This window comes from Hirundo rustica, chromosome 18, assembly GCF_015227805.2.
Source record: "Hirundo rustica isolate bHirRus1 chromosome 18, bHirRus1.pri.v3, whole genome shotgun sequence".
NCBI classification, from domain to species: domain Eukaryota; kingdom Metazoa; phylum Chordata; class Aves; order Passeriformes; family Hirundinidae; genus Hirundo; species Hirundo rustica.
In genome coordinates, this window is record NC_053467.1 from 779697 (window position 1) to 800601 (window position 20905).

The following is a 20905-nucleotide window of genomic DNA, read 5'->3' on the forward strand; positions in this document are numbered from 1 at the left end:
GGGTCAGGATGCAGAATTCCAGCTGCCCCCAGACAGGTGGGGATTTACCAAAAAGGGGCCGTAAAGGAGAACAGACTGGGTTTGTCCCTTCCTGCTCCCTCAGGATGCACGACACACATCCAGAGAAAGCAGGCTGGGAAAAGAAATCCGCTCTCCACAGTTCCCAGCTTGAGATTTTCTTGAACGGAGGAGAAGAGAAATTAACATGGGGAAAAAAAAAATCACCAGCATTTTGAAATACCTACAATTACAGTTCGGTTTTGTTTTCTTTTCAAACAGTTTAAATCAAGAAGAAGCAGATGGGGAAACCCTTGTGTGCTAAAAGTTGAGGCTCCTACCAGAGCTCTCCATCAGGAAACCAAAGACAAGGCTTAACGAAGAAGATGTTTAAGATCATAATTCTTATAAAAAAAAATCCTGAAAGGCTTAAAAGAAGCTGGGACCCGATTTCCCCGGCACTCTGCTCCCTGTGCCGACAGATGGAAGGAGACAGCTTCCCCCTCCCAGCGCGGGGTGGGAGAGGTAGGGACCGACTAACTGTGGAAAAATCCACATAATTGAGAAGACAAATGTTGAAGAGTTATTTTACGGCTGGGAGCGCTCAAGGAAAAAGGCTGCCCGTGCCAAGGGGCCAGGCAGGCTCATTGTGTGTGTGAGCAGCCCTGGCCTTCGTCCCTCCGGGTGCTGGGAGCGAGCGCTGCGAGCACCCCGAGAGCCAGAGCGAGAGCGGCGGCTCCAGCGCCCGGGGAGCGCGGAACACCCCCACACCTGGGCTACTCCTCACCTGAGGGTGCTGTCAGGAGGCAAATGCAGATCCTACACTCCGTTTTGTATAGATAAAATATATCATTCTACATATATTATAGATAATATATAATATATATCAATTATGTATAATATAATGTATATAATATAATGAATATAATATAGAATATATAGTATATGTGTTATATAATATATCATATACAATGAGTATAATATTATATATGTTGTCTATATGGTGTATATTTTATATATAATATATATTACATAGCCCATAGCATAATAAATATAATATAATATAATATAATATAAATTATATAATATAATATAAAATAAATTATATTATATATTATATTGTATCATATTATATTATATATTATATATTATAATATATTATTATGTTATATTATATTATATTATATTATATTATATTTATAAAATATAATCTACTATATAATATATTATGCTATTAAGTATAATATATACTATAAAATATATACTACATACTATATAATGTATGTAATATGTAATTCTTCATATATACTATAGAACAGATAATATATTACATAATTCTACCTGTATAACCTATAATTCCATCTGTCCCACCCAGGAATTTTCAGCAAGGCCACATTATTTTTGTCATGACCGGAATTTAACCAACTTTGCAAAAGGCAACGTTACTTGGACTCTAAACCAGGCTTTAGGGCTTCTCTGACTAGCTAATACAGGCACCTAAAATCCTCTATTTATTTAAAACTAAACTTGCATTTCTACCTCATTTACTGAGGATAATGTGTGGATTTACGTATTTTAGTTCCCCTGAAGGCTCTAATTCAATCCTCACGTTTCTGGGCGCTCCTGAGCCTGGTATGGATTTGGCCCAGGGGGATTCCTACTCCAACATCTCCCCCCTGTCTTTGAGCCTGAAGCCCCTCTTAATTACTTTATTAATCATTTGTTGAATGCATGGGAGCAAACACGGCTCCATTAACAGCACAATTATGATGATGATTAATATGCATGGGGCACACCACCCACTGCTGAGGCCATTTGCTGCTTGCCATGAGAAGCCCTATTTTCAGTCACTCAGAATGATGAAAAGCTCTAACGACCCAGGCTGGAGATTCCCAGCTTGGAGCCCTGCTTCCAGATGAATTTTCAAAAATAAAATGAAATAAAGTTTCAGCCAAAACATCCCAGCCGTTTCAGAACAATGCAGTTTGTTCCACGTTAAGGCTCTGCAGTGGCCTCAGGAGCTGCAGCACCCCAATGTCTTCAGTGACACACACAGAAGATGGAAAAGGACCCACGAGGGGAACTGGTTGAGCAAGAACGCTGGAATATGGATGGGTGGTTTCCAGAGTGAGGATTAGGCACATTCTGAAGGGGAGATTAAAGATCAAATCCATAAAAGCAGCAGAATGAGAAGTCTGAAGGAAGCCAAGTTACAGAAGAGAGAAGAAAGAGCGAGCTGGGGAAGGAACAGAAACTGAGAACTCATCCAGCTCCTGCTCTAACTCAGCTGGAGCTGTCTGGAATGATCCATGCTCCTAGAGGTGTCCCACAACAAGGGCTTCCCAACCTCCTGACACAGGCTGGGCAGGATTTTCTGCTCCTTCCGACCTCGACTCCATCCTGTCACCAAAAGCCTCCCTCCTCTCTGGAAGCAGCTTCTCTCCATTCTCCCAGAGCCTCGTGCTGCCCCGTCACCCTCCGTCCTTCACCCAACGCTGCTGAAACTGCCCTGAGCCCAGCTCCAAGCTCCCTGTGCAGTTCCCATCTGGCTTGGAGACAGATCCCTTCTGCAGCGGCTTCCCTGCTTATTCCACGTTAGTTTTAAGAATACCAGGAAATTTCACAGGTAAACAAACACTGCAAATACTGAAGCAGCAAAATCTTGTACTTAAAAGGTTAGGAAACACTAGAAATACTTTTTTTGTGTAGACACCTTTCTCAAAGCAATGCAGCTTCAGTGTAACCTTGGTTTCCACCACCCAGCAGGCAGCACAGGCAGGGTTACTTCCTTGACAGATACCCAAATAATTTGTTTTTTCCTCATCACCCAGCACAAGGCTGCATTCCTCATGGACTGCACACAGCTCCAGCTCTGCTCCGAAGAGTTAAAGCTCCCTCCCAGACCTTCCCACCATGCCCTCCTGACAGCAGGCCTGAGTGTATTTTGATTTTTGACAGCTTCCCTGGGAGACGAAACGTTATTATTCCACCTCGGATGGAAAAATAGGAAAGCCAATGGTTAAAGTTTATTTTGGATGCTCACTAAAAGAGAGTTTGAATCTCTCTTTTTTAAAAACCACGTGCAAACCAAACCTTATCCACCTCTCCAAGCAATACCGAATATATCTGGATGCATTTCAGGGACACGCTCTCGTGGAGGACTCGGCACTGGCAGGTTCACACTTCTGGGCTCGGTGATGCTAAAGGTCTGTCACAAGGAAATGATTCCACACCCCCAATCCCTGCTGGGGGGCTGCAGCCCACCCTCAGCCCCAGCACTCCCCGATCCCCTGCACCCAGAGCTGCAGCAGCTCCAGAGCCCGCGGTGTCCCGGGGTGCCCGGTCAGCTCAGAGGGAGCCGCTCCTGCCAAGGCTCAGGTCTGACCCCCGGGAAGGGTTAACCCCCTCACTGCCAGCTCCTGGGCAGCACCACTGACAGTCTCATGCTCTGAGGCAGCGTTTATCTGCTGCTGCGCCACAATCGCTCTCACAAGCCTGGCCTCGCCCCCTGAACGTTTCCCCACGCCTGGCAGGGACCCTTCAAACGGCTTTTGTCACCACGTGTGCGCAGTTCAGGCCCAGCAGAGATGGAGTCCCGTGCACAAAACGAGGCAAGACCTGCAGAAAACAGCCTGCAAGTGTTCAGGACTAAAAACACACCCAGGAGTGCCCTGTATAACCTCAGATCTGCCATTCCCCACCTTCTCAGGGCTCACACCCAGCCTAAGTGTTGCATTTAGACCGCTCAAGACAAAGAGCAAAGTTAATTTTTCCCCTAGGAAGGGTTAAATCCGCTTCAACAATGTGCAATAAAGACAGAGCAGCGCCCCAGCGACACCGAAGTTGTTTCTACTCCGTACAATAAGCCCAGGAAGCAAAATTAAAAATCTATCTGCACGGTCCGAGGTCACTCAGGCTAGGGATGGTTATTTTAAATCTGAATATTAGAAACATACGGGCCTCTAGGGAGGTTCCTAGGCGAGCTGAACCTGCAGGGAAAGCTGAACACCTCCAGAGCCCAGCAGGCAGGGCTGGAGCCATCTCCAAGGGGCTCACGGCAGGCAGGGCTGCGACCCCAGGGGATGACAACAGATATTGCTTAGACAAGATGATGAACATTTCTGAAAACTCAATCTTTAATCATTTCTGATTTACAAGCTAATCCTAACAATGATGCAATGCATCCCCAGCCGCGCCGGTCTGAGGCTCGTAACTCAAGCACAGCCCAGGCACCGTGCTAATTAGTTTGCATTACAGCAGAAACGCTTTAATAAACAGAAACGTGAAACGACTTTTGGATCTTGCAATAGCCACGCAAATCACCTTTAGGAGAAGCTCTTTAGGGTCCCTATCCTGACTGGGCTGGCTGCACCAGGAGCTCAGGGGAATCACATTCCTGCTGCTGGTTTTCCGTAAGTCTTTGCAGCACCAGGAACATTTTCGCTCCCTTTAGTGACAGCAGGACAATTCTCCAGGTGAGCACAGAGCAGCAGCCAGAACAGGGCTCAGCCTCAGGCGTGTCGGTGGCACAGTCAGGGTAACAAAAATCTCACAGCAGGCTGAGCCGAGTCCTCCCCTGGAGGATTTTGAGCCACCCACTGTGAGCAGAGGTGACGCTGCAACCTTGGCTTGCAAAGCTATTGTAAACAAAAACGTAACGCCACAATTTCTGGTGGGTTTCAGAAACTTGATTTTGAGGGGAAATTCCAAACGTTACATAACCATACAATTAAAGGATCATTATGAGGGATGGTTTGCTGAAACTGCTCAAGAACATCCTGACTGGCTACAGCATTCTCCCAAGCAGGGAAAGGACATCAAGTGTCTGATTCTGCAGCTTATCTGTTTAGGAACTCGTTTATGCTCCGCTCTAAACTTTAGAGGAGCCGGAAGCAAAGGAACCCATCCTCAACAGAGCAAAGCAAACGGACACTGAGAGGGAAAAATGCCAAACAGGGCAAGTTTTGCAAGCTCCCAATATTTACCATCCATCCCAGAGTACTCCATTCTCATGCAAGCATGTCACAATGAGAAAACAACATCTCTATAAGGGTAAAACAAACAGCATTCACAATTTCTGAAAGCATTCTTCCACAATTATTGCACTAGATTAGATTGCCTCATCACCAGGGCCAGAGGCCATTTACACTATTTTCTTTCTTTTTCTTTTTTTTTGGTGGAACAGATGAAAGGATTACAGAAAGTTTTCTGGGGCCAAATTTGGAGCTAACGATGGGAAAATTCTTTTTGCTAATCCCCAGTGCTAGCAGACTCCTGAGGCTGGAAAAAAAAACCCAAAAAACCAACATCTCCTGGTACCCCGCTTCTATTCTGCTCACCAGCGCAAAAATCCCCGCTCAGGAGGTTGGCAACAGCTTTAATCAGAGCCATAAAACCTGCAGTGAAAACCTGAGGGAAGAACCGGGTGGGACTGCCATTAAAACCGGGGTGACACAATGGGTGGGACTCAGCCCAGCTGTACCCCAGGGGGAATGGGATTTTTCCAGGATACGCTGTGCCAGGCAGGCTGGAGGGATCCCACCTGAGCAGGGAAGGACGTGGGGCTGGGGCAGGCTGGTGTCACCCGGTGCCCCAGCTGTGCTGCCCTGGGACACTGGCAGCACCGGGACACCTCCCTCCCAGAGGCACTCATTTAACAAACACAAAGGAATCCGCACCAAGGAGCTGGCTGGGGAGGAGTGAACTCGGCATAATTAATGCAGCGCTGGGCGCCGGCGCATCCGCAGAGGCACAGCTACCCCAGCTGGCACTCCGGGGAAAATCCTCCCGCCACCTCGGGCAGCTGGAACTGCCCTGGCACGGAAAAAGCACACCCGAGGAACCAGGCTGGAAAATCAGCACCCGGCTCCCTAAAGCCTAACTCATTCATGCACTTTAGCAGCTCCTCCTGAATGAAGCCAGGTTTGATTTTAACAGCAGCACGAGCCGCAGGAGGAGGGAACGTCCGCAGCGGGTCAGGGAAGTGGAAGTCGAGCTTCCCACAGGAAGGGGAAAGGTTTGATGGAAAATCTGACTCGAGGAACGAGAAAGGTTGAAGCAGCACTTAATGGAGACGAACTTCCCGCGCCTCCCCAGGACACAGACGATGCCATTATCACTCAGCAGCGGGAAGGAAAGGGATTCCAGGGCAGGGGAAATTCCAGGGCAGTTATCCTCATCAACCCGAGCGCAGCAGCGACACGAGCTTGGCAGAGCGCCTGAGCAAAGTCTGCTCACGGCTAAGCACGGGGCACGAAGTGAGATGTGCGCAGGGAAAACAGCCCCTGGAAAATATTGCCAAGGACTTCAGCTTTTCCAGGGTGCCAGTGGCAACAAAAAGCCTGACCTTATCCTCCCCCCCCCATATCCGCCAAAAAAGCCCAAAAAAAAAAGCGGATTGCATAAAGTCAGCGGAAACATGGGAGCTCCACTTGCCTGGCAGGGATGAAGCCAAGTGCTGAGTGATCTGCCCCCACATCTGTCAAGTCAGGCTGCTTCCCGGCTCCTTTGGACACCTCCGGCCCTCTGGTGACGCTCCCTGCAGGGCTGGCAGGTGTGTCCCCGCGGCGCTGGGCGCTCTCCTCGGCACCAGCACACACAGCCTCGCCTCCCCCTGCTCCCAGCACTCAGCAGCTCCCCTCTCCTGAGGAGCAGCTGCCTGAAGCTCAAGGCAGAGCTCCCATGAAAACACGGGCATTTCGCTCAAGGCTTTGTCTGTAGGACGAGCAACGCCAGCGCTGTTTGCAGTATTTGTGAAAGGGAGGGTTGGATATATCCCGTTTCACAGATTATTTCGAGGCCTCATTGCTAGAGGAAGTCTGGCAAAAATGCAACGGCACAAAACACAGAACCTACAGTGTCCCAAAACCCATCAGAATCCCGGGAACCATCCCCACCCACGAGAGAAATGGAACACAGATCGTGTATTTTCCTGAGGAGGAACCAAAGTTTTACAGAGAGTCCATAAACATGCTCATGCTTCCCACCTGTTTCCTATTTAGACCAAAAAAAAAAAAAAAAAAAGGCAATTAATATGACTTTTTAAGCAACGATTAATAAAAAACCCCCTATGAGATGGGACCCCTAATTGAAAATGTCTTTCCTGACATGAGGCACAGGATCAAAACACGGCAAGAGCACTAAGCACAGTCTCTCCCAGCTGCACAAACCCTTCCTTAACAACCTAAGGATTAATAAACAAAGCCATGTTCCAGGCATTCCCCATCCCTCCTGGATTCAGCCATGGCAAACGGGAGAAATCCCTCCTCCTGCCCCAGAACAGAGCTGCCATGCAGCTCCTCACGGCAGGGATGCGAATTTGGGATCCCCCCACGCGGAGCAAACTCACAGAGAGAAGCAAAGGGGAAGCGTCACCCAGGAAGAAGCAGGTTTTGGGATCAGATCTCAGCTATCATTTATTAGCAGGGAGAAGGACACTGCCCTGCTCAAGCCCAGGATGAAGCCCAGGGGTGCAGCCTTCGTGGGAGGGAGGAGCTGGCAGGGCCCCACGGCTCTCACTGGATTATTCCTGGGAAAAGAATCAGCACCCAGCTCCCCAAAGCCTAATCCATTAATGCACTTTAGCAGCTACTCCTGAATTGAGCCAGGTTTGATTTTAACAGCAGCACGAGCTGCAGGAGGAGGGAACATGCCCAGCGGGTCAGGGATGTGGGAGCTTCCCACAGGAAGGGGAAAGGAATGGGAAAGTCAGGAGCGCTGGAGGATCTGCCCTCCCAGGGCCAGCTCGTGTCACGTGCACAGTGAAGCCAGCAACAGTGGATTCACCAGGAGAGCAGTGGCAGTGCCCCTCTGGAAGGAAATAGCTGCTGTCCTGGTTCAGCATTGCATTTAATGTGACCTACATCCCAAACACAAGCCTTTGGAGCAAACAGTGCAATGCTTCTCCTTCAACCGCTGGCTCCATTCCACCCGGTCACTCAGGGAAGACACAGAATGAGAACGCTCAAGTGAAGCCCTGCACCAACCAAAACCTGCCAGGAAACACAAAAACTGCAGGAGATGGAGCACCAAGTGAATTCTGTGCTTTGGAGCAGTGATCACCCATCTCTCTGCTGTTCAGAAGTCGGGCCTGGGGAAACACCCCAAGTGTTACACACGGGACACAGCCCCAGGGAATGCAGCAGGAAAATCAGGTGATGAACCAGAACCTGCAGCGCTTGAACAGGAACCTCTCGTGTCAGCTGCCTGCTCTGGGGGCAGGAGGAGCAGCTGTGTGAGGAGAGAAAAGAGCAAACCCCAGCCTTACACAAAAGGGAGGCAAAAGTCCTGTCCTTACCGTTCTGCTCATCCAGCTCGTTCCCAATCTCCTGCCCCATTTGTTTTTGCCGGGATATGATTGAAGAAAGAGCATCGAGTCCGGCGTCTTGTTCTGCACCAGGAAAATATATTAAATTACTTTAAGAAGTTGCTGAAATGCCAGGCTACATAAAATAGCTAGGAGTGAAGGGGAAAAAAAAAATCTACTCTGTGCTTGAAGGGCTAAAATGTATTAAGAAAAAACACATGAACACAACATGAAAATTAATCCTTATGGCAACAGTTCTCTTGAAATAATCTGAATGATGGGTAAATAATTTTTCTGCTCTGGCTGGGACGTTTTGCTGAGGATCCAAAAGAGAAAAAAGACATCCAAGAATTTAACACTGAGCTGTTACTCAATCATAAATGCAGGGGATTTTCTGGCACACGCAGCGAGCTCCTGATTAGCCTTTTTAAATTTTCCGAGCAGCTCGTAAGATGGATAAAAGAAAACAGGTGATGCAAACACCAAAGAATCCAAAGAGATTTTTAAAGCTGCGAGAGGACACAGAGGGAGAGGGGACGAGGGCAGTGGAGGTGTGATGTGCTCCCAGGGCCCTGCAGAGCCACATCCCCTGTGCCCCTCAGCCTAAGGGCGCAGCTCTCCCTGCCCTGAGTGCCAGGGGTGGCACAGGAGGAGGGTCGGTGCCCAGGGCACCCCTCACTTCAACAGCCCTCTCTTCAGCCTCAATTTAATTACCTCTGATGTCATTAAAAGCGCAGTTGAGGCTCCTCCCGGGCCAGGCAGATTCTCTGAGGTGCACACAAGCTGTACCCACGCAGGGTGAAGCAGGCTTTATCTGATTTCCTGCCATCACCTCCCATACTTGAATTGCCTGGAAATGACCTCATTAACCACCTGATCCCAGGCTGAGGTTCCCCAACACTTCCAAAGTCAGAGATTCCTTATGGGTGCAGAGGGCCAAAATCTAAAGACCCTTTTTGGATGAGTTAATTCTTACCTCGTTCCAATTCAACGAGGCATTTAATGCACCCGTTAATTAACACCCCTGCACCCAGAGCAGCTATGTGATCACACTGCTCACCAAAACCACGAACATGGGCAAAAACAGGACTTCCAAAACTTAATTTGAGAAGTTGCATCCATTTAAGATCATTGCAAGCACAGAGCTGCTCCTGCAAACACAGAGAGAGGCTGCCTGGAGCTGCTGCATTTGACGTCTGTAAATAATAACACTTCAGCACAGGTTGGTGCATTGAGGTTCGAATAAAGGCTCAGAGATGCTCAAAACAGCCAGAAAGGCTCTTGTACCTTCAATGATCCTTCTCTGCTGCTGCCTGAGCTCATCAAAGCCAAGGCCTCTGGTCTCCTCCGATTCTTCCAAGAGCCAGGGGTTGGTGACGCCTCGTTTGGCCCCTCCTGCCATGAGGCTGGACCTGAAAAAATCCCAGTGAGTGATTTCCAAGCCCTGGCAGACAGGGCTGAGCACCCCACGGGCTCTGCAACCCCAGGAGGAATCAGCCAAAAGCAATCCCCAGGAACAAATCCCTCTCCCAGGCTGGAAGTGGTAAGGAAGGAGGGAATTCATTTTACAGGGATAAAGGGATTGTACAATAGACCCACAGACTGTATAACATATCAATTTAAAATGCTGTTTGCACGTAGAACACACAACATTCCTGGGAATACACATTATTCCTCTATTTGCTACGTGATCAAAGCACAGACTTACAAAAATACTGCTACAGCCTCAAACACGGAAACAGAGATGTAAATCAGGTGAGACTTTTAATTCCCTGCAATCCTGACCAGGAACATCCCCGAATTTCAAGGACTGTAGGTGGACACAGCTCCCTTCCTGCATTTCCAACCTGAACGAGAAGCCAGGAACACACACTCTTGAATGGGAGGGTAATTAAATAATGGGTTTTCTTCTCAAAGAATTATGACTTGAGATTGCTCACATTACAGACACTTCCCTGGTGACCACAGAAAACAAGTTTTCCATGTCCAGGGCACATAAATCCAAGCAGTAAAATGAAACCCCACTTAAATATTTCCTCGATAGGAGATTTCTGGTTTCTGCCTTTCAGCTCTTCACTGGTTTCTCCCACAAGAAGAAAGACTGAGAGTGCCCCGAAGCCAGAGCTGCAGCTCAGGTTTGGGGGAGCCATGGTAGGGCTGCTTCCCCCCACAGATGTTCACAAGTCGGAGCTTTTGCCTTCTGCTTCCCTTCCTTTAAACTCTGCATTTCATTCCCATTTCACCTTTTCCCTGCTCTTTCCCAAAGCACTCCCACAAACAACCCAAGAACAGAGAAGGTTTTTAGGATCTCTCAACTTCTCAATGCTTTTTTTAACTACACCCACACCTAAATTCAAATGCTGCAGCTGTTTTTGGCGCTTTGAAGGGAGTTTTTCACCGAGGTGCTCTGGTGCTGCCCAGCGCCCACAGGTGCCGGACATCCCGGTGTGGCCAAAGCCCCGGGGCAGAGGTGACCGTGAGCAGGGACAGCGGGGCCAGGGGGGCTCCGGGCTCCGCTGGCCCTGGAGGTGTCCGAGCGCAGCCCCGAGCTGCGGCCGGAGCTGCTGCGGGAATCCCGGGCAGCTGGGGACATCTCCTGGCCGTGGGATGGAGCAGCACCGCTGGAAAACTGCCCACGGCCGGCACAGAGCTCGGCAGCTCCTCTCCCCGCCCGCTGCGACCCGGGCACCGCGCTCCAGCTCACGGGGAAGGCAGAATGGAAAACGGGAAACCACGGAAAAGTAGGGAAAAAATAGGGAAAAAAAAAAAAAAAAAAAAACGGAAAAAAAACCGGAAAAAAATAGGAAAAAAAAAATAGAAAAAAAATAGAAAAAAATTAGAAAAAATAGGAAAAAAAGAGAAAAAAATTAGAAAAAATGAGGAAAAAATAGGAAAAAATTAGAAAAAAAATAGAAAAAAATTTAGAAAAAAATAGAAAAAATAGAAAAAAATTAGAAAAATAGAAAAAAAATTAGAAAAAATAGAAAAAATAGAAAAAAATTAGAAAAAATAGAAAAAATTAGAAAAAAATAGAAAAAATAGGGGAAAATAGAAAAAAATAGAAAAAAATAGGGGAAAAAATAGGGAAAAATCAAACATTTTTTAAAAATAGCGGCTAGAAAGCACTTTTTATAAACCCCCACCTCTCCTTTAACCACCCCAGTGATGCTGAACACCAAAGCAGAGGCAGCCCTGCTGTGCCACGGCCAGCTGGGTGTCAAGGGCAGCACCAGAGAGGAGCTGGGACCCTTCCGCATTCCAGGCCCGCAGCTCCATTGAGCTTCCATGGATTTATGGAGGCTGGCAATCAGGCTGGCTTAGACAAACTTGCACCCACCTGCAATGCCGTTCTGCACAGCGGCCAGCTTTCCCCCCTGCTCTGGGGGATTAAATCTGCTCTTTCATCCCCCGGGCTCACAAGCGGCGGCAGGTTTGGGCAGCGTTAACGCCGCCAGAGATGGGAACGCCGCCGCAGCTCCCCCAATTCGGTTCAATTAGCAGGACACAAAACCCAGGGCAACAACACCTGACAAAGCCGTTTAACGAAAGCGAGGGGAACGTAAAGCTCCCTGCTCGCTAAGAAACGGCCGAGGCAAGCAAATCCGCAAGCCTTCGCGGCTGCGCCTCGCTCCCTCCCGCCAGCGCCGTGCCCCGCTCTCGCAGGTTGGGTCATGGCAGCGCTCAGCTCGTTACAATCATCTTTGTGACATGTTTGGTAACTTCCTCCCTCCTCCCAGGCTGCCCCGCCTGGCCCGGCCGGTGTGAAGATTAAAGCTTATCCAATTAGCCACCCACCGCCTCCGCCAAGTTAATCACGCAAGCCGGGCCGAGCGCTGGAGCGTGGGGATGGCTTTTGATGATGGGAGCAGATTTAACTAATTACAAGGCTCAGCGATGCGCCCGAGTTTAAAAGGTGACGGGGTTTAAGAGCGGGGAGCTGCGCCGCTGCCGAACAAGGGAGGGCTTGTCTGACCGCCCCGCCGCTGATCCCCAGAACGCCCCCCAAGGAACTCGGGTTACTCAACAGGCACCCACTTCAGGCCAAGGCCACACATCGAGGCTCAGCGCTCCACGGGACCGATCAGCAAGACTGAGCCTCACACAAAACCTGGGTCATATGACAGCTGGGTGGATGATCACCTGGACACCCCCCAACGGCAGAGGGGCTCTTTGAAGCACCCGGGGTCACTCCCCACAGGGTGCCGCAGGACCGGGGCATTCTCTCGCTTACAGCGCTCCCTCTGTATTTTTAGGAAGCTCCAAGATAATAAATAAAACAAATATAATCTTAACATACGAAACAGAAACCCTCTCTACCTCTCCAAAACCCATGAGAGGCCACACGAGCACAGGCACTTCCAAAGCCCCTCCAGGTACCATCCCAGGGGGAGAAGAACCTCTCCTGATGGGAAGCCTCCAGCACCCCCTGCAGCTGGCAGAGGACTTCCAGCCCCAGCAGCACGAGAACTCTGTCCCCACCTTCCAGGAATTTCCACGGTGCTCCTGACACCACTTCCCTGTGGTTCACTGCTCCCACTGCTCCAAGGTCCGGGAGCTGCAGGTGCTGGCTGGGGAGGGTGTGGGACAATCCTGACCACAGCCAAAAGCACAGGAACCCTGGAAAGCCCCAGCCATGGATGTGATCCTGGGACTCAGGCGTTCCCCTGGATGGACAATTCCCTCTTTTCCACCTGCCAGAGGTGAGGCCAGCCCCATCCCAGCTCAGGAAGCTGCAGCCAGGAGGCTCCAGCAGGAACTGGGAGGGAGGAAGGACACCAGGAAGGACTTTCAGAGGCACCTGAACAACTGCTGTTGATTTTATTTCCTGAACAGCACCTGCCCCCCACAAACAACAGCCAGATTCCCAGAAGCATTCGACACCTGAAGCCAGGCATTCGTGGATTAAAGCCTGTTGGGCATTAGGCAAAATTCCTGCTTGGATCAAGGCTGAAATACCTTCCATCTGTCAGGAGAAATGGTGACCCACGCTGAAGAGAAAAAAGAACATGGGCTCATTTAACATGTACCCGGGGAAGCTCTTCCTGAAGGTGCTTTGTGTCCCACAGATAGCAGAGGCTGTCTCTGTTTTTGAGGCATTCCCAGAGACACCAAGGAAGGCCAGTGAATTTATTGATTCTGCTGACTGATCGATTCTCCAGCCTGAGACCTGCTCAGACAGAGCAGGAACATTCCCATTCCTGTCCCCACAAACATTTAAACACTCCAAAAGCCCGACGTGTGACATCCAGAAAGTCAAAATTCCCGGCTGCTTTTCCCACTCCTGCCCTTGGAATGCAGTGAAACCCTGGGAATTCTGCCCCATTGGAGCCCCCGCTCTAACAACCCGCACAGATCTCTCCCGAGGAGAAAAGGGGGCAGAAGGCACTGAAATCGTTGGGAAAACCCAGTGGAAGGAGATGGAACCGGCCCTGCTGGAGGGGACTCCTGCAAACAGCACAACTTCCCCTGGAAAATCCCAGTGGCACCTTAATGAAGGCCGGAAGGGGCAGGAATGCTGTCCCCGAGCCGCGGAGCGTCCTGCCCGCAGCTGTCACTCGGGATCAGCCCTGAGAGCGTTAAAGCACAGCCCCGCAGCCAGCCACAGCTCCCAGCAGCTTTCAAAGGATGTGAAACTCACTGAGTGGTGACCAAACGTAAACCAGCTTAACTCCAGGGGAAAGCTCCCAGCCCCAGGCCCCGGGACAAGGACTGTGTGATCAGTGGTGCAGGAAGGTTAATGAAAGGAAGGGCTGCTGGCAAGAACAGGACCTGGGCACCGCGGGCTGTCACTTCAGTGCTGGATTAGATACGGAAAAGCAGCACAGGCCGGGCAAGTGTCACTGCTCAGCTTCATCAAACTCCAGGTGCCGATTTTTCTAATGCAGGGGAAGCTGAGTCAGCTCCAGGCACATTCCAGGGTGGGCTCTGCCACCCCCAGAACCCCAAAGCTGGGCCAGGACTCTGCAAGGATTTCAGAGGGACCCCGAGCTGGGAAGGGCAGCGGAGCCCTGCAGACCCTGGGGGCTCCTGCCGGGATCCTGCCACATCACAGCCCCACATTTTGCTGTTTTACGTGTTTGGGGTCACTCAGTGGTAGATTTGAGAGCCAAGACAACACCAGGAGCTGCACTGAGCTCTGGAGAATCCAAACCTTGAACAATCGCTTGGGTTCGAGCCCGGTCTGGAGGTTTATCACCTGCAGCAGGTGCCCGGATATACAAAGATGACAAACAAGTCACCATCACGTGTTACGGAATGGGCTGGAAGGGATCTTAAATCCCATGGCAGGAACCCTTCCACTGTCCCAGGCTGCTCCCAGCGCTGTCCAGCCTGGCCTTGGGCACTGCCAGGGGTGCAGGGGCAGCCACAGCTGCTCTGGGCGAGAAGGGCAGCACGGGCTTGGGGTGTAACAAACACCAGAGCACACAGGCACCGAGGCCAAGCCCTTCAGCACCTCACTGGAGCAAACATAAACACCCACAGGAACGCAGCAGAGCATCAGCTGAACTCTGAGCAGCACCAAAACCAACACCCCCAACAGCCAGCACCCACAGGGAACTCTGCTGTCACTGACAGAAACATCACCTCCACACAAATCCCTCTCCTGTGCTACCCGCAGGGGTCAACGAGCTCCGTTATCACCTCAGGGCCGCCCCAAGCACAGATCCCTTGGGACTGGAGGGGACAGTTCCCTACCTGCTCGTGTCTGGCTCCGGGCCCTCGTTCCTGTAGGATGCCTCCAGCTGTTTGTGCCGTGTCAGGAGGTCGTCCACCAAATTCTGCCTCCTGTCCCCTTCCAGCTGCGTGCTGATGGCTCTGGGTTAAGGACCAAACTCAGAAACAACGAAAAGCTTTCATTTCACAGCATAAAATAATACTTGTTATAGATTCCTAAAAGAAATCACACTTCCTGATCGTCAAAAATAACAGTTTTAACTCAAAAAAAAAAAGGTATAAAATAATACTTGTTATACATTCCTAAAAGAAATCAGACTTCCTGATCGTCAAAAATAACAGTTTTAACTCAAAAAAAAAGGTATAAAATAATACTTGTTACACATTCCTAAAAGAAATGAGACTTCCTGATCGTCAAAAATAACCGTTTTAACTCAAAAAAAAAGGGTCTAAGTTCTGGTGACAAACTCTCCTGCAGAGGGAACAAAGGGAAAGCCCCGAGCGTGTGGCAGAGGGGTGCCAGCAGGTTTTGCACCGTGCCCCGAGGGGCAGCGAGCTGGTGACAGATACATCTGGCGTGTCGACACCGCCCGCAGCAGCAGCTCCCTCAGCTGCTCAATCTTCTCCTTGAGGCTCTGCAGCGACGACCTGATGGCCACATTGACCTGGAGGAACACAGAGATGGTCACTGCCTGATGGCCACATTGACCTGGGGGACACAGAGATGGCCACATTGACCTGGAGGAACACAGAGATGGTCACATTGACCTGGGGGACACAGAGATGGTCACATTGACCTGGGGGACACAGAGATGGTCACATTGACCTGGGAGACACAGAGATGGTCACATTGACCTGGGGACACAGAGATGGTCACATTGACCTGGAGGAACACAGAGATGGTCACATTGACCTGGGGACACAGAGATGGTCACATTGACCTGGGGACACAGAGATGGTCACATTGACCTGGAGGACACAGAGATGGTCACATTGACCTGGGGGACACAGAGATGGTCACATTGACCTGGAGGAACACAGAGATGGTCACATTGACCTGGGGGACACAGAGATGGTCACATTGACCTGGAGGAACACAGAGATGGTCACATTGACCTGGGGACACAGAGATGGTCACATTGACCTGGGGACACAGAGATGGTCACATTGACCTGGAGGAACACAGAGATGGCCACATTGTCCTGGGGGACACAGAGATGGTCATTACGTGGTGGCCACATTGACCTGAAAGAACACAGAGATGGTCACTGCCTGATGGCCACAATGACCTGGGGCACAGAGATGGTCACTGCCTGGTGGCCACACTGACCTGGGGACACAGAGATGGTCACTGCCTGGTGGCCACACTGACCTGGGGACACAGAGATGGTCACTGGCCTGCTCTGTCAGGTCTACGTGACATTTCACCCTCCCTCATGACAGTATATTTAACTTTTACTGCAGGTGGGAAGGGCTCCACTGCAGCCCCAGAGAGGCTGCTCAGAGCCAGAGTCACTGCAGGCTGCTTACAAAACAATGGAAGGGTTTCACAAACACAATTCTAAGGCATTAATGAATGTGGAAAGCTGTCTTTCAAGTCTTTATAAACACACTTCTTCATATGGGCAAAACATTTCAGCACATTTTCATATTTTCCAGATAAATTTCCAGCTCTTTCCTCTGATCTACAATAAAAATACTGGCACTTCTTTTCCCACCGGGTTTCTTTCCCAGCTGCCAGGATCAGAGAGAAGGTTGCTTCAGGTTCACACATTCCCTGCACTGAACTCCTCCAGACTTGAACCTAAGACACCAAAGAAATTCAGATTGTTCCATTTCTCCTCTCAGCAGCACTCAGGACTCTCAAATCCTTTCTCAGCACCGACCTACCCAAGATCCAGATGTGTCTGTTCTCAGTAAAAATGTGATTCACTCGTTCTCCCCTGCTGCAAGCAAACCCCAGGCTTGCAGGAATCCTCCTGCCTGCTCCCCACCCCTTCCCAACTCAAACTCACATTATCCTCTGAGTCTGTCCTCCTCAGACGTTATTTCTTTTCATTCCAGTTATGTTATGCAGAAAAAAGCCCACTCTAACTGCAATTAACGATGCAAGTCGTCCTAATTAAGACTTGCAGTGCCTCCTGTTTACGAGCTGTGGCTTTTCATTTGTCCTCAGCTCCAGGTGGAGGATGCTGCGTTTGACTGACTGAGAGCAGCAGCAGAGCACAAAGGTGACACGGCCAAAAAAAAGTCACCAAATGCAGCCACCTGGCCAGAAACTGCAGAGAGAGAACAAAAGATTTCACCTCCTTTACAGAAAACGAAGAAAGAAGAAAAGCAGAAAGAAAAACCAATGGAGGTTTTATCACCAGCTTAATAGAGCAGAGTTCACAGATGGCAAGGGCTGGATTAAAATCTTTCCTCACGGTTTATTTTTCCATTTTAGATTTTATGCTCTATTTTTGGCTCAGCAACAAGCAAGAAGTTTGTCAGCTGAGCTAATGGCAAAATACTATAAAAACAAAAACCTGTTTACATTCTCCCTACAAAGCCAACATTGCACAAAGACATTTTCCTGCATTACAGCACTCAGGAGGCACGGGACACGCGGCTGCTCAGCCGTGGGATTCTCAGCGGCATTTCTGTTATGAAAACACCTCTGTCGTCGTTGGAAACTTGTTTAGAGTAGAACCAAGCTCTGCCAAATGCTCCTCTTTACCTGTTAATGGATTAAAGGGAGCTGGAAAACACAGGGCACGGGACAGATGATTTTATGGAGAGGTCAGTCACCTGTGCAATGTTTCCATAAAACACAACCTTGGAGAGTTCCAAAAGAAAGGCTCCAAACAACACCAGCCCCACGTTTCACCGGGGTTTGGGCTCCCCAGAGGTGGCACTGGTGGCAACAGAGGACTTTGCCCTCCATAAACACAGACAGCTCCAGCAGCAGCCTTTTTATTGGTCTTCTGTACAATTCTGACACTTCACCATCCTGAAAGCAGGAGTTCAATCTGCACCTCCAAACACTCCAAAGCCAGGGAAAATACTGTTCTCAACTTATTTGGGGTTTCTGGAACCCCTTCTCAACTCCTGCTGAACCGAGGCAGCCATTCAGCTGCACTGATTACTGTGCACAGCCTACACACGTTTCCTCAGAATTTCTTCCCAGGAAACATTTCAAAGCTGACATTTGACTTGAACACCTCTCAGCAAAGCGAGTGGCCCAGCAGATCCAGTGATGGGGCACTGCATTACATCCCTGATACAGAGAGGGGGGAGAAAAACCTCTGGGGCTTTAAGTATACAATTATTATAAACAACCAGCTCCAGGGCTTACAGCAATTTTCATCTGAACACAGCCAAGGGAGCAGGTAATGACTCAAAGCTGCTCCTGAAGGAAAGGACGAGGCTTTGACCCCAAGGGAAAGCAGCATCCTTTATTTTATTCCTTAAACAGGAAGTGTGAAAATGTGGAGAGTGCAACATTCCTGGGAAATGCTGCTTCTCATTCCCATTTAACTCTGGGCTTGCATTTTGTTAGAAATGCAGCTAAAACAAGGATGCAAAATTCCTATTCCCTCTGATCTGCAGCTCCTGCAAAAGGCAGGAGCCAGCCCTGGGAGAGGAACATCTCCTTGCTCACAGAGAGAGGGCACAGAGCAGCTGCTGAGCATCCCAGCACCCCTGAGCCTCTGGAGCAGCTCCATCCCAGCATCCCAAAAACCCAGCATCCCTGAGCCTCTGGAGCAGCTCCATCCCAGCATCCCAAAAACCCAGCATCCCTGAGCCTCTGGAGCAGCTCCATCCCAGCATCCCAACATCCCAGCATCCCTGAGCCCTGGAGCAGCTATATCCCAGCATCCCAAAAACCCAACATCCCTGAGCCTCTGGAGCAGCTATATCCCAGCATCCCAACATCCCAGCATCCCTGAGCCTCTGGAGCAGCTCCATCCCAGCATCCCAACATCCCAGCATCCCTGAGTCCTGGAGCAGCTATATCCCAGCATCCCAACATCCCAGCATCCCTGAGCCTCTGGAGCAGCTCCATCCCAGCATCCCAAAAACCCAGCATCCCTGAGCCTCTGGAGCAGCTCCATCCCAATACCCCAACATCCCAGCATCCCTGAGCCCCTGGAGCAGCTCCATCCCAGCATCCCAACATCCCAGCATCCCCGAGCCCCTGGAGCAGCTCCGCCCCGGCAGGGACAGCCCCGAGCCGGGCGTGCCCAGCACCGCCGCAGCTCCTCGCTGGCAGCGGCGCTGCTGAGCCCAAAGCAGCTTCGTGACCCTCGCTCCCTTTACAGACACTAAAGGGACACAGACATTGCTGCCGTGGGGCACGACCTTCCCCCGCGGGGATCGCGACAGCGACAGCGACACAGCCCGGCCCCGGCCCGCCCCTTCCGCACCTCCTGCCGCCCTCCCTCGGGCCCGCATCCCGGGAACCCTGCATCCAGGAAATCCCGCATCCCGGGAACCCCGCATCCCGGGAATCCTGCATCCAGGAAATCCCGCATCCCGGGAACCCCGCATCCCGGGAATCCTGCATCCAGGAAATCCCGCAACCCGGGAACCCCGCATCCCGGGAATCCTGCATCCAGGAAATCCCGCATCCCGGGAACCCCGCACCCCGGGAATCCTGCATCTAGGAAATCCCGCATCCCGGGTATCCTGCATCCAGGAAATCCCGCATCTCGGGTATCCCGCATCCCGGGAATCCTGCATCCAGGAAATCCCGCATCTCGGGTATCCCCCATCCCGGGAACCCCGCATCTCGGGTATCCCCCATCCCTGGTATCCCCCATCCCGGGAACGCCGCCCATTTAACCGCAGCCCGTGTCCGGCACAGCCCAGCCCCGAGCCCCCCGAGCCCCTCCGTGCCGGGGCACCTTGGCCGAGCTCTCCCCGCTCCGCTGGCAGCGATTCCGCTCCTGGATCCTCTCGGCGATGTCCTGGGCGAGCTGGCGAGCGGCGGCGAGCAGCGGGAGCCTGCGGGCACGGCAGCGGCTCAGCGCGGGGCCGCGGGATGGGCTGGGCTGGGATGGGATGGGCTGGGCTGGGACCCGCCGGGATCCGATGGGATGGGCTGGTATAAGCCCCGGGAAAAGGCTCGGGAAGGAAAGGCACAGCACCCCCAAAACACGCACCCGACAAAGCCTGGGATGGGCTTTGGTGAAGGACCCCGGGCAGGGCAGGCACAGCACCCCCAAAATACACGCGCGCCTGGACGGGCTTTGGGGAGGCACAACCCCCGTAGCCCGCACAGCCCGGCCCCGCTCCCGCCGGACCCCGCAGGCTCCGGGCGCCCCGCAGCCCCGGTCCCGCCCCGCAGCCCCGCAGCCCCGCAGCCCCGCAGCCCCGCAGCCCCGCAGCCCCGCAGCCCCGCAGCCCCGGGCCGGCGCTCACCAGGGATCCGGAGCCATCGCGGCCCCGGAACCTCCCCGGAGCTTCCGCCGGATCCTCCCGGACGCGCGGCGCGCAGGCGCCGGGAGGGCACGGAGGGGAAACGGGAGAAGGAAATGGGAGAGAGAGGAGAGAGAAAGGGGAGAGAGAAAGGGGAGAGATGGAGAGGGGGGAGATGGAGCGGGGGGGGAAGAGGTACCGGGGCCGCGGGGAGCGGTGCGGGGTGCCCGGGGCCGCGGGGAGCGGGGCGATGGCGCTGCGGTTCTGATGTGCGGGGCAGGGACAGAAGAGGGGCAGGGCAGGTGTTGATGGGGCAGAGGGGCAGGTGTGTGGGGTGCAGGGACAGAGATGCGGATCTTCAGGGTTTACAGGGCAGAGGGGCAGAGGCTCAGTGCACAGAGGTTTGCAGTTCGAGGTGCGCAGATGCGGATGTTCAGGGTTCAGCGCACAGAGGTTTGCAGTACAAGGTGCACAGATGCAGATGTTCAGGGTTTACAGGGTTCAGCGCACAGAGGTTTGCAGTAC

General features: G+C 51.6%; 1 protein-coding gene across 3 annotated transcripts in view; it reads right to left on the reverse strand.

The window, feature by feature from the left end:
• The window catches only part of STX8 (syntaxin 8), a 105456-nt gene extending 85026 nt beyond the window's left edge, over positions 1 to 20430 (reverse strand). For all 3 annotated transcript variants that reach the window (XM_040081625.1, XM_058422910.1, XM_040081626.2), the window contains exons 1-6: positions 20384 to 20430; positions 19867 to 19966; positions 15548 to 15642; positions 14999 to 15109; positions 9590 to 9714; positions 8294 to 8386 (exon numbers count right to left, since the gene is read on the reverse strand). In XM_040081625.1, coding sequence (XP_039937559.1) covers positions 8294 to 8386; positions 9590 to 9714; positions 14999 to 15109; positions 15548 to 15642; positions 19867 to 19966; positions 20384 to 20400 — 541 coding nt within the window. In that variant the 5' untranslated portion in view covers positions 20401 to 20430. The remainder of the gene's footprint in view (positions 1 to 8293; positions 8387 to 9589; positions 9715 to 14998; positions 15110 to 15547; positions 15643 to 19866; positions 19967 to 20383) is intronic.
• Between the last annotated feature and the right edge of the window lie 475 nt (positions 20431 to 20905).